Genomic DNA, 18,190 nt, shown 5'->3' on the forward strand with positions numbered 1-18,190 from the left:
GTTGTCGAACACGACATGAAACAACTCCAGTTAGCTCAGTCATGTTGGAACTCAGATATCCGCTGGAAAAAATATGTTTTCATGGGCCGTTTATTGAGTTATTGTTTATTGACACTGCTAACGGCTAACAGCTAACGGTTAGCCCAGCTAATCTAAAATGTTTGTTCAACAATTCGTTTTATAGACTTCATAAACATCAGAGTAGTCACAACAGTGATATAGTGACGTGAAAATGTGACATAAAGCTAAAACCTTGTCCGTATTGTTCTCATTAAAATTAGGTGATGATTATAAATATGATATAGCCTAATGAATCTAACTAACTTTTTTATCGTTTTGGGCGTTTCGTCCAGATGGAAACGGCGTTCTGGGTGGACGTATTACAGCGTTACAGCGCCACACACAGGTCTGGAGGACGTACTGCAGCGTTTAGAGTCATTTTGAGTGGATTTATGTGTATGCATATATATTTCCGCTGTGTTAAATTTTTCAAAATGAACTAGGAGAAGCTCCGTTTCTGTTTGGACGAAGCCTCGGATCAGCTCAGTCTGGAGAAGCACAAAGACCCCAGAAGATTCAGACAGGAAAATACCTCGACACTCACAGGATTTGGTTGGTTCGTCTGAGTCTTTTATTTTGAAGGGTCGATCCATGAGAATATGAAAAACAAAACAAAAAAACATCTCAGTGTAGTTTTCCATCTCCTCTCTGGAGCTCTATAGTGACAACAGGTTGGTGACAGCCAATCAGAAGAGAGGAGAGGAGGTTGCTCTAAAAATAGAGCAGATTTCAAAATAAAACACTCAGAGGAACCAAATCCTGTCGAGTTGTTGAAGTATTTTCCTGCTGCTGCTCCTCCAGACAGGAAACACACTGATTATTGATAAAGTATCTTTCACTCACACACTCACACACACACACACACACACACACACACAAACACACACACGTCACATGAAGTTCTGCAGCTGATGAATGAATCCGAGTCCTCACATGGTTTAGATCTACAACTGTGTGTGTGTGTGTGGTGTGTGTGTGTGTGTAGACGTGCCATTAAACACACGTCACCTCTGATCCATGATGAAATAAAGTCACACCTCCCTCATACACACACACACACACACACACACATAGACATATAAACACCATATATCAGACATGTACACACACACACACACAGTCTGAAGCACTCTACCATGCACTTATGTACACACACTGTTCTGCCCTCTCACTTCAATAAAGCAAGCATCAATTCTGGTCTCCGACGGCGATGCTGATCTCTTTACAGCTTCCACGGCATCAAAGTAATGGCCGGCTGTAAATCTGAACCTGAGGAGGAGGAGGAGGAGGAGGAGGAGGAGAGGATGAAGAGCTCCAGAGAGATGTGTTGACAGTGTTACTTTCAAATCATTCATTGTTCACATTTAGAGGAAAAAAGGCACAAATCCAAATGGTTTAAATGTTTGTTTTGAAGAGCTGATGCACGGAAAGTTGTTGGATAGTGGGTGGGGCTTAGTTGTGACATCATAAAGTGACAGGAAGTCCTGACGGCTGGTTTTTAAAGGCTCAGTTTCTGAATACAGGCTGTGTGCATTTCTCTGTGGACTGAGGCTTTGATACTTTCACAGTATTAATATAGAACCTAGAGCTGCTTTATAATCACACTACACATGGACATCTACCTTTATACTGTATGGAGCTTTAATACAAACATCTACCTTTATACTGTATGGAGCTTTAACACAAACATCTACCTTTATACTGTATGGAGCTTTAATACAAACATCTTCCTTTATACTGTATGGAGCTTTAACACAAACATCTACCTTTATTCTGAAGGAGCTTTAACACAAACACCTTTATTCTGAAGGAGCTTTAACACAAACATCTACCTTTATACCGTATGGAGCTTTAACTATATCGATACTTGCGTCATACAAAGCGAAACAGTGAACTTCAAGTTTTGGACCATCAAAATAAAAGGTTTTTTTTTTTTTGGGTGATGTGTCCTTGAGAAGGTCGGAGCTTTTGAAAAATAAAACATAAAAAAACTGCAGCTCGTTGTGCGTCGTCGACTGAAGACAAAGACCAGAACAGAACAGAACAGAACGTTCTTTGAGACCTTTGACTCCTGAAGCAGCTGGAACTTGTTTTTAATATCACTCTGTGTTTTCTTTTTTCATTTGTTCTCGTAGAGCGGCTGGATTTTTTTTTTTTTTTTGCCTTCATATCATGAAATAAAAACTTCAAACTGTTGATTTGAATCCTTTCAGCAGCAGCAGCGGCGGTGGCGTTGACCTTGTGAAGGTAAAGCCGTACCTCAGCTCACCTCCAGTCCCTCTGAAATGCATGAAGGGAACGTGGTGAACGTGTCGGAGTGTTTTTAATGCTGCGAGGTCGGAGCGAGGGGGTCGGAGCGCCGCTTCACCTTCCACCATCACTCACGTCACGTCTCTAATGCATGAGGAGGAGCACTGTGTGTGTGTGTGTGTGTCTGTGTGTGTGTGTGTGTGTGTGTGTGTGTGTGTGTGTGTGTGTGTGTGTGTCCTTCAGCGGGTCAGAGTCCCTGCTTCACCTCCTGCTGTCCGTCTGTCTGTCTGTTCTGTCCGTCTCTATAATGTATGAACGCCGTGCGGGCGGAGCTTCACCTCTGACCTCACTCTGCACCTCGCCGCGCGGCTTCATCCATTTCAATGGCAGACACACACACACACACACACACACACACACACACACACACACACACACACGCACACACCTTGTCGGCTTTTTAAACCTGGCCACTGTTTTTAACGGTGATCTTCTTCATCTTTTAAGGGAATAGTTCAACATTTTTTAGCAAATTGGCCCATTGCCATAATCCCTATAGTCATAGCAGTAGGTTCGTTACTAGGGATGGGCATTTCGACTAATTTACTAATCGTGTAACCGAAGCTGGTACTAATCGGGTAATCGAGTACTGTAATAAAAAATAAAATGACGTCATGTCTGACGGACAGAGCGCAGCCGGTGCATAAATGCGCTCTGTCCGTCAGACAGTCCGCATTACTGACACACAGCGTCGTCACACACAATGTCAGGTGGATAATAAGAGTAGAGACTGGAGTTTAAGATGCACATACGAGGCAGATGTGCATCTTTATGCCGGGGAATAAATGCGCTGCATGCGCTCTGAGCGCTGAGTGCAGCGCTGAGTGCAGCGCATTTATGCCGCGGCTGCCACGGAGGAGGAGGAGAAAACTTTTTTTTTCTTTTCTTTTTTAAATCATTAGCGGTGCTTATTTATTAGTCCACACTACACATGTTGGTGCCTTCGGTCCTCTCTGCCTCGCATCGTTTCAGGAAATAACAGGGAAGGTTTCAGAGTGTTTGTAAAGTGAAAGTATATTTTCTACCAGACTTGAGACCTGTCGTCTCCCTCCCGACGGCGTACGTCGCCGAGGGAGGGAGGGAGAATTATTGTAAAAGGTTTGAAAGTCCGAGGCTCGATCCAAAAACGCTTTTACACAGCAGAAAATCACGTTGCTTGATCCGAAACGGTTTAACACTACAAAAAGCCGAACCAGGGCATGATAATGTAGTCTGATCCGACACTAGATTGCGCTCTGACGTGCCGTTTTTTTTAATCCTCGGGTACCCGAGTAATAAATTCATAACCGAGTAGCAGATTGCCTACTCGAGTACTCGAGTACCCGGGTAACCGTGCACATCCCTATTCGTTACCTTTAATTGTTGGTGCAAGCTGTTTTTAGAACGGCGGAGCAGAGCCGTGAGCTGCTCAGAGCTACGCTACGGAGGCTCATTATGGGATTTCTTGGTTTCCCTCATCAAACTCATCAAATACACAATCCAACAACTCCACAACACAACGCTCTGGTGGACAAGTTGTGACCTGCACATTCACCACGCTATGAGATAATAACACAACGTTACCACACAGAGTTGTTTTAGAGGGAAATGCAGAGACTGCTTGATGAAAAACTGTCCCTGAAGGCAACGCGCATCAGCTGTTTTGCATGAATTTCCCTCTAAAACAACTCTGTGTGGTAACGTTGTGTTATTATCTCATAGCGTGGTGAATGTGCAGCTCACAACTTGTCCACCAGAGCGTTATTGTGGAGTTGTTGGATTGTGTATTTGATGAGTTTGATGAGTTTGAAACCAAGAAATCCCATAATGAGCCTCCGTAGCGTAGCTCTGAGCAGCTCACGGCTCTGCTCCGCCGTTCTAAAAACAGCTTGCACCAACAATTAAAGGTAACAAACCTACTGCTATGACTATAGGGATTATTATGGAAATGGTCCAATTTGACAAAATGTTGAACTATCCCTTTAACATCGCAGGTTTGAATTCGAGCTTCATCTGGTTTCAGTCTGAGTTTGTGGATTTAAAGCAGAATCCTACATTTCCCACAATGCAACTTGACATGCATCAATCAATATATTATATAAAGGTGATATAGATCTGATAAAGTGTGTAACTGTTATTAAACACACACACACACAGACACACACACTGTAGTGAAGTGAAGGGCGTGCAGCTGTGACCTCACCACGATGATGTCACTACCTGATTACAGTGTGTGTGTGTTTGTCTTCATTAATGTCAGTGTGTTTGCATCTGTTTGTCTTCATCAGTGTGTGTGTGTTGTCTTTACTTTAATCTTCACTTTCTACAGGGTTTAATCTGTTTACTCCTCTTCCTCCCTCTCTCTCCCTTCCTTCCTCCCTCTCCTCCTCCTCCTCTCTTCCTCCTCCCTCTCCCTCTCTTCCTCTCTCCTCCCTCTCTTCCTTCCTCTCCACCTCTTCCTCCTCTCTCTCCCTCTCCTCCTCCCTCTTCTTTCTCTTCTCTCTCTCTTCCTCTACCTTCTCCTCCTCTTCCTCTCTCTCCTCTTCTCCTCCTCCTCTTCCTTTTCATCATCTTCCTCACTCTCTTCATCCTCCTCCTCCCTCTCTTCCTTTTCTTCCTCTTCCTACCCCTCATTCTCTTCCTTCCTCTCCTCCTCTTCCCTCTTCTTTCTCCTCCTTTCTACTCTTCCTCCTCCTCCTCCTCCTCCTCCTCCTCCTCCTCTCTCCCTCTCCTCCCCATCCCTCTTCTTCCTCCTCTCTCACCTCCTCTTCCTCTCCTCCTCTCTCCCTCCTCCTCCTCCTCCCCCTCCTCTCTTCCTCCTCTCTCTCCCTCTCCTCTTCCTCCTCCTCCTCCTCTTCCTCTCCTCCCTCTTCTCCTCCTCCTCCTCCTCCTCTCCTCTTCCTCCTCCCTCTCCCTCCTCTCTTCCTCCTCTCTCTCCCTCCTCCTCTTCCTCCTCCCTCTCCTCTCCTCCTTTCACTCCCTCTCTTCCTCCTCCTCTCTCCCTCTCTCTCCCTCTCCTCCTCCTCTTCCTCCTTCTCCTCTCTTCCTCCCTCTCCTCCCCTCCTCCTCCTCTCTCTCTCTTCCTCTCTCTCCTCTACTCCTCTCTCTCCCTCTCCTCCTCTTCCTTCCTCTCTCTCTGTCCTCCTCCTCTTCCTCCCTCTCCTCTTCCTCCTCTCTCTCCCTCTCCCTCTCCTCCTCCTCTTCCTCTCCCTCTCTTCCTCCTCCTCCTCTTCCTCCTCTCTCTCTCCTCCTCTTCCTTCCTCTACTCCTCCTCTTCCTCCTCCTCTTCCTCTCTCTCTCCCTCTCCTCTTCCTCCTTCTCCTCTCTTCTCCTCCTCCTCCTCCTCTTCCTCCTCTTCCTCTCTCCTCCTCCTCTTCTTCCTCCCCTCCTCTCTTCTCCTCCTCCTCCTCCTCTCTCCTCCTCTTCCTCTCTCCTCTTCCTCTCCTCCTCCTCCTCCTCCTCTCTCTCCTCTCTTCCTCTCCTCCCTCTCCTGCTCCTCCTCTCTCCTCCTCCTCCTCCTCTTCCTCCTCTTCCTCTCCCCTCCTCTCTTCTCCTCCTCCTCCTCCTCCTCCTCCTCTTCCTCTCTCCTCTCCTCCTCTTCCTCTCCTCCTCCTCCTCCTCCTCTCTCCTCCTCCTCCTCCTCCTCCTCCTCTCTCTCCTCTCTTCTCCTCTTCTCTCCTCCTCCCCCTCTCTCCTCCTCCTCTCTCCCTCTCTCTCCTCTTCCTCCTCTTCCTCACTCCCCCTCTCTTCCTCCTCCTCTCCTCTCCTCTCCTCCTCCTCCTCCTCCTCCTCCTCCTCCTCCTCTCTCCATCATATTATTTATATTCTAATGAGTGAAGTTTTCTCGTTAAGTCTGTGAAAGTCAAATCGCCGTGACGACCCGTCGTCGGGGACTCGTCTCATTGTCAGACGCCGTGTTTCCCCCACGTCGCCATGCCGCCACATCCCATCATCCCCCCGGTGTGTCGCCGTGGCGATCAGCGAGAACAAAAGAGCGGGAAAGACAGAGAGAGAGTTCAGATAGATAGATAACCTCCTGCAGCTTCACACACACACACACACACACACACACACACACAGCGAACGTCTTTTGTAAAGATGAGAAACAAAAAAACGACAAACTTCTGTTTCCTTTCCTCCTCTTTGTCCCTCCATCTTTTATCCTCCTCTTCTCCTTCTCTCTCTCTCTTTTCACAATCATCATCCTCTCATCCCTCTTTCCCTTCCTCCTCCTCTCTCCTCTTCCTCCCTCTCTTCATCCTCCTCCCTCTTCTTCCTCTTCTCTCTCTCCTCTCTTACTCCCCCTCCTTCGCCTTCTCCTCCTTCCTCCTCCTTTTCTTCCTTCCTCCCTCTCCTCATCCTCTTCTTTCTCCTTTCTCTCTTACTCTCCTCCCTCTCTCTCTCTTCCTCACTCCCTCTTCTTTCTCCGCTCTATCTTCCTCTTCCTCCCCCTCCTTCTTCTCTTCCTTTCTCTCTTACTCTCCTCCTCCTCTCTCTCTCTCTCTTCCTTACTCCCTCTCCTCCCCCCTCTTCTTTCTCCTCTCTATCTTCCTCTTCCTCCTTCTTCTCTTCCTTTCTCTCTTACTCTCCTCCTCCTCTTCCTCCTCCTCTCTCTCTCTCTCTTCCTCCTCCTCCTCTCTCTCTCCCTCCTCCCTCCCTCTCTCTTTCCTCTTCTCTGTTTCTCCTTTTGATCCGACTTTTCTCTCTTCTCTCTTTTCTTCCATCTGTCTTCTATCCCTCCATCTCTCCTCCTCTCCCTTTACAATCTGTTTGTCTTCTCCTCCTCCTTCCCTGCACATCGTATATTATCATTTCATTCATTTCATCCAAACTTCCCACTTTTCTTCCTTTCACATAATTTTTCTTCCTCATCCCTCCATCATTCTCTCACACAGACAGACAGCTATTAGAGTTATTATAGATGTTATATTATCAGAATGACACGACGCTCTGGATTCACTGCGATCAATTATGAATGAACCAGGTCGGCTCAATTAACTGTGACCTTCCTCCTCGTCACCATCATCATCATCATCCTCAGCCCCCATCCTCCCATCTTCCTCTCTCCTCCATGTCCCACAATGCACCTCTCTGACCTCATGCAAATGGCCGAACTCCAATCACACATGACAGAGACAGAGAGAGAGAAAGAAAGAAAGAAAGAAAGAAAGAAAGAAAGAAAGAAAGAAAGAAAGAAGAAAGAAAGAAAGAAAGAAAGAAAGAAAGAAAGAAAGAAAGAAAGAAGTCCAGGTGAGAGAGACATTAAATTAAATTCAAATAATATTTTGCTAAATCTGAATAAAAACTGAAGTCATAATCAAAGAAAAAGAAAACGATCCTACATTTATCGTATTAAAATAAATTTAATGAGATGGAAAAACAAACAATGAGGGAAAAAATCTAATGATGAGTGAAAATTGAGTGAAAATGAAAAATTAAATGGTTTCAAATCGTGACAAATAAAGAAAAAAGTGAGTAAAATTACGGATTAACAAAATGAAACTTTTTTTACACTTATAAAATAAAAAATAATAAGAAATTAAATAAAATAAAAGAGAGACAACGAGAAAGATAAAGAGTGCAGTGTGATTGCTGTGATGGAGAAAGAAGGAGAGAAAGAAGAGAAGAGGAAAGATGGAGCAGTGAAAGAAAAGGAGAAAATAAAGAAAATTAAAAAATCGTCGCTCTCAGAACAAACAGGAAGAAGATGAAGAAGAAGGCGGCGGCCATGTTTGTCACTTCACAACTTTTATCATTTCTATTCTTTATCTTCTGTGGTTTTGTGTTTCAGTGTTTTTACCTTCAGGAAGTGACATCATCACTGTTGTCATCTGTGTGCAGTGTGTGTGTGTGTGTGGTTATAGGATAGTGTGTGTGTATGTGCGTGTGTGTGTGTGTGCGTGCGTAGTTGTGATGAATGTGTGTGTGTGACAGTCTGCTTCAGCTGCTTAATGCTAATTCATTCAGGTTCTCCCCTACAGACCAGCAGCAGCTTCCCACTGGGAATACTGGGAGGAGAGAGAGAGTGTGTGTGTGTGTGTGTGTGCGTATGTGTGTGTCTGCATGTGTGTGTGTGTGTGTGTGTGTGTGTGTGTGTGTATTACTGCCAGCTCTCTCTAAGGGAATGTGGATTGGAGTGAAAGAGAGCAGAGATCAGGCTCTGCCTCGCTTTCCAATGACCCTCTGTGTGTGTGTGTGTGTGTGTCTATATGTGTGTGTGTGTGTGTGTGTGTGTCTGTGTGCACTGGTGTGTGTGAGCAAAAATGACCTTGCGCGCCTGTGTGTGTGTGTGTGTGTGTGTGTGTGGTGGCAGGTCTGAACACTGGAGAACCTCTTTAAATGACAAAGACAGAAACAAATCGCTTCACACCCCTCTGACACACACACACACACACACACACACACACACACACACACACCAGTCGTCTGGAAACAGGCCAACTCAATCCAGTGAACAAAAGGAGAAAGAGAGAGAGAGAGAGAGAGAGAGAGTGGTGTAGTTGAGGCTCTATGTCGATCGCCCACAGCAGCAGCAGCAGATTTAAATGTTGATTAATGTTGTTGTTTGTTTGTTTGTTTACCATCGATGACCTCACTGATAAACAAACAAACAACCAGATGTTGTCATTTTAATGTTGAACTGTCATTTTAGTTTTCTTTATTTTGTTACAGTGTCATAATACTACAGTAATACTGTGATAGCGCTGGTTTAATACTACAATAATACTGTAATAATACTGGCATATTAACTAGGATTGTGCTGGTTTAATACTATACAGTAATACTGTGGCCATAGTGGTATAATATTACAATAATACTGTGGTAATACTACAGTAGAACTGTAATACTGCTGGATTAACACTACAATAATACTGTGGTAACACTGGTACAATGATAATGTAGTTATACTGATACAATACTACAATAATATGACAATAATAGTGGTGTAAAACCACTATGATATACAATGGTGATACTAGTATAGTAATACTATAATAACACTGTGATAACACAGGTATGATACTACTGTAATAATGTAATAATACTAATATAATACTACAATACCGCCATAATAATACTACAATTATACTACAGTTATATTATGATACTATTTTATATACTGTATGTTATTTATAATAACACAACCAGGATACTTCACTAACACTATGATAATACTACATTTAAGCAATATCACACGAGAGGGAGTGCTGTTGTACTGTATATCAGCACGGCTGTGATTCGGTCGTAGGCACGAGGCTGCAGGCCGAGTGCCGCAGGAGTGATAACGTCCGTAAAAAGTCGCAGTGCTGTTATACTGTATATCAGCACTCATGGAACGTCTCTTGTCCAATCAAATTGCTCGGTTGGGACCGGTCGGAACTAATGGTGCGTTCCAGGCAACCCGTAACTCGTGTTTTTCCGACCTGTTCCTATGGTTACCCGTTAGAACGTACAGTCAAACTCGTAACTTCCCACCTGTGAACTCGTACTAGATCGATCTACTCCCAGTTCCCAGTTAGTAACTCGTAACTTGCCTGGAACGCTACAAACTCGTAACTGGTGACTTGAAGTCGTGACTTACGGGTTCAAAAGCCTGCCTGGAACGCACCATAACTGTTGTATAATAATGTTTATACACTGCTGAGTATCTTCAGTAGCATCATCAGAGTATTATCATGATGTCATCAGAGTATTATCATGATGTCATCAGAGTATTATACTGTTGTAGAAGTAGTTTCAGGAGCTGAAGGACGACACAGTCGACACAGTCGCCATTTTAAAGATAAACTCTTAGTATCACCTGTGTGTCATGTATCCAGTGTGTGTGTGTGTGTGTGTGTGTGTGTGCGCTCTCCCATGCCGCTGCATATGCCGACCTGGCAGGAAGCAGCGTTGGCCGTCGACCATGTTTGGGCGTAGCGGGCGAGGATCCAGCAGACTAATTTGGGTCTGGCCGGGACGATGCAGTTATTATTTTCCTCTGGACCATCAGGCAGAGGACACACAGCCATCTGCTGCACACACACACACACACACACACACACACACACACACACACACACACACACACACACACACAGACTAACACACACACACACGTCTCAATTAGATCACTAAGAGGGCAGCTGCATCGCCTGGTCTCATAAACAGAAACACACTCTAACAAAAACACACCGAAACATTTATGTACACAAACCACTCCACACACACGCACACACACCCCTACACACACACACACACTCCACACACACACACACACACTGTGTTGTTGGATCAACAGGGTGTTGCGGAGAGAGAGAGAGCGGCCTCTACAGAGAACGACAGGACAGAGACTCACACAACGTTTCCATCCACCTGTTTCATCAGCGTTTGGAATGAATTAGCACATGAAAGCAAATAAAAGGACGACGCACTACATCAAAACACACACACACACACACACACACACACAGACACACACACACGCACAAAAGTTTCTGGACACAGTTTCTGTCGATGAAGCAGGTTGTTTGGAGCAACAAAACCGACTCTGACTGTTTGTGAGGACAGAGGTCACATGTCCAACAGGAAGTAAAAAGACACACGTTATAACACTCAGCTTCTCTCTGGAGCTCTAGGAACAACAGGTCGCTGTCAGCCAATCAGGAGAGAGGAAGAGGAGGTAAAGCTCTGAGCCTCTCCTCTGATTGGCTGACTGTTTTCTAAAATAAAAAAAGAGTAGATTTCAGAATAAAACACTCAGAGAAACCAAATCCTGCAAAATGTTGCTGGATGGTGTCGTCCAGATGGTGGTAAGGGGGCGGGGCTTAGTTGTGACATCACAAAGTCACAGGAAGTGGAGCTCTAACTAACTGAGCTGTGTTAGAAGACTTTGTGAACTCACTGCTATGAAAACAAGACAGTTCAAACAGGTTGAATCCAGGTTAAAAACATTTCTCTTTTCATTTGCTTATGGCTGAGCACTTTTTAAGAACTTTAAATCTTATCTATTTTCTTTTCTCTCTCTACTTTTTTATTTTTATTTTTATTTTTTATCTTCTTTTTATACTGTTCTTTTTTAAATGTTTTGTCTTTATGTAAATTGACATTTGGGTTGCCTTGGTATGAAATGTGCTATATAAATAAAGATGCCTTGCCAGTGTTTTTGTTCCGTACAGGTGTCCAAAGCAACACACCATCACAACCATCTTCTCTGAAAACACCATGAAAATCCTTTGAGCCAAATTTGTTTCTTGCAGTTTCTCTGGGTGAGATCGCTCATCAAGTCAAGTCAGCATCATATTTCTTGCACATTTTGATCCTATTTTTATGCAGTTATTTATTATATTTAATCTCTATTTTCTAAATTCCATTGTACAATGACAATAAAGTTTCTTGTTCTTCTATGAATGAGCAGCTCAGTTCCTGTAGTGGTTGATTTTTTATGTATTTACTGACGTTATATAGCTACAGAATAAGGAAGTGATTCCAGCTCGTCAACGCTTTACTGCAAATAATTAAAATTCCAAAAATGGAGAGAGTCCAAAAAAAAGGAAAAGAGGAGGAGGAGGAGGAGGAGGAGTTGGAGGGAGTTGGAGGGAAGTGTGTGTGAGGACTTTAACTTTACTCAGCGGTCGTGTTTAATTAGAGCCGCGCTCTTTGTTAATGACTCTATTAACGGCCCTGTTTGATTGGCCGGACACGTCTGCCGCCTCCCCGCCGACGAGACGAGTCGCCGCGGAAACGAGTTAAACTGCTAAATCCTCTTTACACATAAATCTGCCTGAAGATTGTGTGAGCTGCCGCGGCCACCGAGCGGGAAAATTCATAACCTCGTCAATTTGTCAAAAGGCTTAGAAAAAAAAAAGAACACACACAACCCCCCACCACCACCGAGCCATTTCTCCTGCACGCCACGATCTAATTAAAGTTGAAAAATAATTAGCGATATATTTTCCTTCTTTAAACAAAAATGAAGAAGAGGGACGGGCAGTGATTAAAGGAGCAGAGGAGGAAGAGAGAGCAATTAAGGAGGATGGAGGTTGACGAACTCTGTGTACACACATGTAGGATTACAGGCAGAGACAAGCTCCATCTCTCTCTCTCTCCATCTCTCTCTCTCTCTCTCTGTCTTTCACTTTTTTTTTTTTTTTTTTCTTAAATCGGCGTGCCACTTCTTCAGCAGCTGATAAAAGCCGAGAGAACAAGATAACCGGCTCGGCGGAGCAGGCGGAAAAAAAGCTTAGGGGACCCGATTTGACAATTAATCAATTATTTGATAGAAATCATCAATCAATCTCGGTGGTGGGGGGAATTAATCCAAGGGAAGGGGGGAGGGGGAGAAAGAGAGAGAGAGAGTGACAGTGACAGAGAAGGAGAGAGAGAGAGGGGGGGGGGAAGAGTGATGTGCCTTCCTCTTTAATTTGGTAAACTGATTGGCCTTTTTTCCGCGCTCCCGCTATCTGAGAGCTTCCTATGTCTAATTTACAGAGACAAGGAGTTCACATGAAACTAATGGAGAGAGAGAGAGAGAGAGAGAGAGAGAGAGAGAGACCTAATGGTTTCCCTTTCTAGAAAAAACAACAACAACATCAAGCAGAGTGGCAGCTGCAGTTCCTCTCCTGACCACTAGAGGCAGTCTTCGTAATCGGGTCCATCGCAAACCGTACACTGTAAAAAGAATGGACGTAGCGTCCGTGACGTCACCCATTGGTTTTGGGGAGTCGTTTTTGTGACTCCAATATGGCGGCCTGAACAGCGCCATGTTGGATTGGCCGGCCGAGAACCCGCCCACTGGCCTCGAAGCAGCTGTCCACGGAGCTGCTCGGACCTGTCACTCAACGTTTCCGCGCCCTAATTGGCCAGAGTTTTAACCTAATAACAGTAAAACGGTAGAGTTAAAAAAAAATTCACCCCCCTCAGAGTGTGTGTGGGGGTAGAAACTATCGGTTGAGGCCAAACAACGTGATGACACCAGGCTTTTAACATGTTTATTGAGGATGTAAAGTCTGTGATTTTAATATGGGGGTCTATGGAGAATGCTGCTTTCTGACACCAGCCCCCAGAGGAAGAAGAGGGGATTGCAGCTTTTTGAACACGGAAGTGAGCTTCACTTCTCAGACCCACAACTGCCCCCTTGGTAGAAAGCAGCTGCTGTTCCCGTGTCCTGTGGTGCGTTCAAGCACCGTGGGAATCCCCAAACACACACGAGGCTCAGCTGCTGATTAACACAACGTCCGTTTTCTTTTTTTCCTTTTTTTTTTTTTACAGGAAACATTTATTTGCTGACACCTAAAGCACGACGATATCACATGACAATCATATATAACAACATGTGAACGCCTCACACATGCTCACGTCTTTCCCACTTCCTGTTTTTTTTTATCAGCACATCCTGTCAGATTGAACTCTGGAGAGTGTGATGGTTTGAATATCTTATAATTCAGCAACACACACACACAGACACACACACTCAGAGCTTGTCAATAGCGACTTATTAGCGCCTCCAAGGTCGATGTGTCGACCTTCAGGATGGACGCCTGTCTCGTCTCTATTAACAGGAACTGGTGGAGAGTGAACCAATTGAGACGCAGAACTCGTTACCAAGCTGACAAAGTACAATGAAGTCACACACACATTCACACACAGCAATAAAATATGCGTCGTCGCTCGCTGCACAAATCAACAACCGTCCGACGAGTTGATGAGATTTTAAATGAGCCTTAATTTGTTGGGAATTGTCTTTGGTAATGATAGGAGAGAGGGATGGAGAGAGAAGAGAGACGGAGAGAGAGAGAGAGAGAGAGAGAGAGAGAGAGAGAGAGAGAAGAAAAAGCCAAGATAATTTATAAGACGTAGGAAATCAGAATAATGCGACTGAACTGTGAGAAGCTTCATTTGTATCACAGATAAACACAGAGAGAGAGAGACAGAGAGAGACGACCCAAACAACGCCTGCCGAGCAGAACTGGGACGGTTTCCATTACTGCTAAACAGGCAATGACATGTTGGACACATATACATGTCCAATACAAGTCCAAAAGACACATTTCCATTTAAAACACTAAAAACCAAGAGCTGAACCCTGAAAACAGTAACCACACTGCAAAAACTTAAAATCTTACCAAGAATATTTGTCTTATTTTTAGTCAAAATGTAATTTCTAGTCAAAACAAATCTCAATATAGTAAAAAAAGACTCATCACATTAAAAAGTAGCTTGTTTTTAGACACTTTTTACTTCTTTCAAGCAGATTTTCACTTGAAATAAGTAGAAAAATCTGATAGTGGAGCAAGTTTTTCTTCCTTATTACAAGCACAAAAAACCTGCTTTCACTGGCAGATTTTTCTACTTATTTCAAGTAAAAGATTTGTTTGAAACAAGTGAAAATGATCTAAAAACAAGTTAATTTTTAGGTGATGAATCTTATTTTAAGTGGAAAGAGATTAGTTTTGACTAGAAATGAGACATTTTGAAAAGAAATAAGACAAATATTCTTGGAAAGATTTTGAGTTTTTGCAGTGCAGAGAGCAGCAGAGAGTGTATGTGGTCACTGCTCCACAGGACAGATAGAGACAGAGATGCACTTCCTCCTCTACTGGGACAAGTATTCTTTAATAAGAAACTCTCACTTCAGGGAAATAGAGAAGAAAATAAGGACGTTTCACATGTTTAACCCCAGAAGAGAAAGTGTCAGTTCTGCTATAAGCTCCGCTGGCAGCTACATATGTATCTGAGGGACTCACTATAACGTCACAAATGCATATGTAGTTGTATAAAATTGTATTCTACTGTACTAAATATTAATTGTAATACTGTAATGTATGTGTGTAGATATTTTGTAAAATGCTTTGGCAACAACACATTTCTGTTCATGCCAATAAAGCTGAGACACAGAGAGACAGACAGGTGCATGTCTTCTTACCTGTGACAGTCCCAGGTAGATGGACACGGTCTCAGAGATGTAGAGGAATCGTCCCTCCTTGTTTAGTGCAAATACAAACCCGTCCAGAGACTGAAAACACACAAACACAAACAGATACACACACACGTTAGACAGAGAAGAGTCAGAAACAAAGATGGCGCCAAAGGGAAACACACTCGTTCTCCTTCAGATTGAACCTTCCCAGCCACCGTACCTCCTCCTCCTGCTGCGATAATAGTAACTATTACTTTATTGTTTTAGAGGTTTTTGGCACAAATCATCTGCATTGCGAATAAATCTGCCCGAGCGCATTGAAAACAAAAAAAACTAAAACTTTGTTGACAATCAGAACAAAACAAAACGGCAGATGGTTTGATTTTAAATCATCCAGGTTGTGACGAGAGTGAGACGTAGAGTTTTTTTCACATCATGAGGCGCGTGTCTCCACTGCAGGAACCTCCCTCCCCCACAGGGCCGTTTACAGGAACCTTTATGGGGCCGAACGGAGTAGGTACTCATATCGGCCCTGAAAAAGTCCCGGTGGGGCTTGAGATTTACTCTGTGCTGATTGGTCAGACTCAAAGCAGGATGTGACACGAAGAGAAAGGCCCGAAATAAGCGCCATTTTTAAAACCCGACGTTACTAAAAACGGAAAAACGGCCGGAAAAAAAGAGAGAATAAGGCTACGTTTACATGGAAAAAATCTGAACAGAAAACGCAAAAGTGGCGTTGTGTTCTCACTTTTTAATTCGTGTTCAGACAAACGTTTTTGGGGAGGAAATCTGCGTGCATACAGTGATGCAAAAGTCTGTGGAATTCAATGTTGTATGCTCCACAGGTCGTAGCAATCGGAGTTTGTTGTTTTGCGTTTTCACCCTTTACATGAGGGACGCAATGCCGGAGCGTTTTTAAGATTTCCACTCTGGAGGGTGATTTCAAATCCCATGAAATATTTTGTCGTGTAAACGTAGCCTGAGTCAGTAAAAGACGAGAGTAGCAGTAGGTTTGGTAAAAAAAAAGTGTGATAAATATGCGATCGCAGGACTACGTGGTGATCGAGACGGAAATACCATCTTTTTTTTTCTTTTAGAAAGCGTCTATCCTGTCAGAAAAAACAACAACAAGAGCAGTAAAAAAGGAACTCCTGCAGTGGAAACACGCCTATGAACTATTATTATAAAACTCATGAACTCATGACAGTAAAAAAGTAAAATAAACTAAACAAAACGATCATGTTTCTATTGGACGACTGTGACATCATAGGGCGAAGACGATGAAGCAAAAAGAAACAACCACAATACGGTAACAATACGCACACTAGAGCTGCACAACTGTGTCTTCAACAATAGGTGTGTATAGGAAGGAGAGAGACACACACACACACACACACACACACACAAAGACATCTGAGTGTGTCTAATGGTGTATTTATGTGAAGATCACGGCGGAACACTCGACTTCTGCAGCGAATCCCTCAAACACACACACACACACACACACACAGACACGGGCAGGTCTGAGTGTGTCTAATGCTGTCGTTATGTGAAGATCATGGCAACACACTCGACTCCTTGAACACAATACACTGATTCAAACACACACACAGACACACACACACAGACACACACATAAAGGCAGTAACACTCCAGAGGTCAGTCAGGTTAATTACATGAGGTTTCCTCCTGGTCGGAGCTCTGGAGAGGAGGAGGAGGAGGAGGAAGAAGAGGAGGAGGAGGAGGAGGAGGAGGAGGAGGAGGAGGAGGAGGAGGAGGAGGAGGAGGAGGAGGAGGAGGAGGAGGAGGAAGGAAGAATAGGAAGAAGGAAGAAGAGGAGGAAGGAGGAAAGAAGAGGAGGAGGAGGAAGGAAGAAGGGGAGGGTTGGAAGGAGGATGAAGGAAGAGAAGGGAGGAGGAGGAGGAAAGAAGAAAGGAGGAGGAAGGACGAAGAGGAGGAAGGAAGGAAGGATGAGGAACGAATAAGAGGGAGAAGAGGAGGAGGAGGAAGGAAGAATAGGAAGGAGGAGGAGGAAGGAAGAAAGGAGAAAGTAAGAGGAAGAAGAGGAGTAGGGGGTAGGAGGAGGAGGAGGAAGGAAGAAGAGGAGGAAGGAAGATGAAGAAGCAGGAAGAAGAGGAGAAAGGAAGAGGAGTAGGGGGAAGGAGGAGGGGGAGGAAGGAAGAAGAGGAGGAAGAGGAAGGAAGATGAAGAAGCAGGAAGAAGAGGAGAAAGGAAGAGGAGTAGGGGGAAGGAGGAAGGGAGAAGAGGAGGAAGGACAAAGAGGATGAGAAAGGAAGAAGAGGAGGAAGGACGATGAGGAGGAAGAGGAGAAATGAAGAAGAGGAAGAAGGAAGAGGAAGTAGGAAGAAGAGGAGAATGGAAGAGGAGGAGGAGGAGGAAGGAAGAGGAAGGAAGAAGAGGAAGAGGAGAAAGGAAGAAGAGGAGGAAGGAAGAGGAGTAGGGGGAAGGAGGAAGGGAGAAGAGGAGGAAGGACAAAGAGGATGAGAAAGGAAGAAGAGGAGGAAGGACGATGAGGAGGAAGAGGAGAAATGAAGAAGAGGAAGAAGGAAGAGGAAGTAGGAAGAAGAGGAGAATGGAAGAGGAGGAGGAGGAGGAAGGAAGAGGAAGGAAGAAGAGGAAGAGGAGAAAGGAAGAAGAGGAGGAAGGAAGGACGAAGAGGAGGAAGGACGGAGAAGAGGAGGAGAAGGAGGAGGAAGGAAGAAGTGGAAGGAAGAAGAGGAAAAGGAGGAAGAGGACAAGGACGAGGAGGGAGGAAAGGAAGGAGGAAGGAAGGAAGAAGAGAAGGAAGGAATATGAGAAAGGAGGAAGAGGAGGTGTGTGTGTGTGTGTGTGTGTGTGTGTGTGTGTGTGTGTGTGTGTGTGTGATCAGTGTTTGAATCCGACACTTAAAACCGACACCAAATATTTTTTTTTGTTCCAACT

General features: G+C 44.3%; 1 protein-coding gene across 1 annotated transcript in view; it reads right to left on the reverse strand.

Moving 5' to 3' along the window:
* The window catches only part of npas3 (neuronal PAS domain protein 3), a gene marked incomplete at both ends in the record, with an annotated part of 345,031 nt that overhangs the window by 96,928 nt on the left and 229,913 nt on the right, over nucleotides 1-18,190 (reverse strand). Inside the window, one exon of the mRNA XM_083998776.1 lies at nucleotides 15,254-15,343. Coding sequence (XP_083854902.1) covers nucleotides 15,254-15,343 — 90 coding nt within the window. The remainder of the gene's footprint in view (nucleotides 1-15,253; nucleotides 15,344-18,190) is intronic.

The sequence above is a fragment of the Trachurus trachurus genome (genome assembly GCF_905171665.1).
Source record: "Trachurus trachurus genome assembly, chromosome: 22".
In the NCBI taxonomy this organism is placed as follows: Eukaryota; Metazoa; Chordata; class Actinopteri; order Carangiformes; family Carangidae; genus Trachurus; species Trachurus trachurus.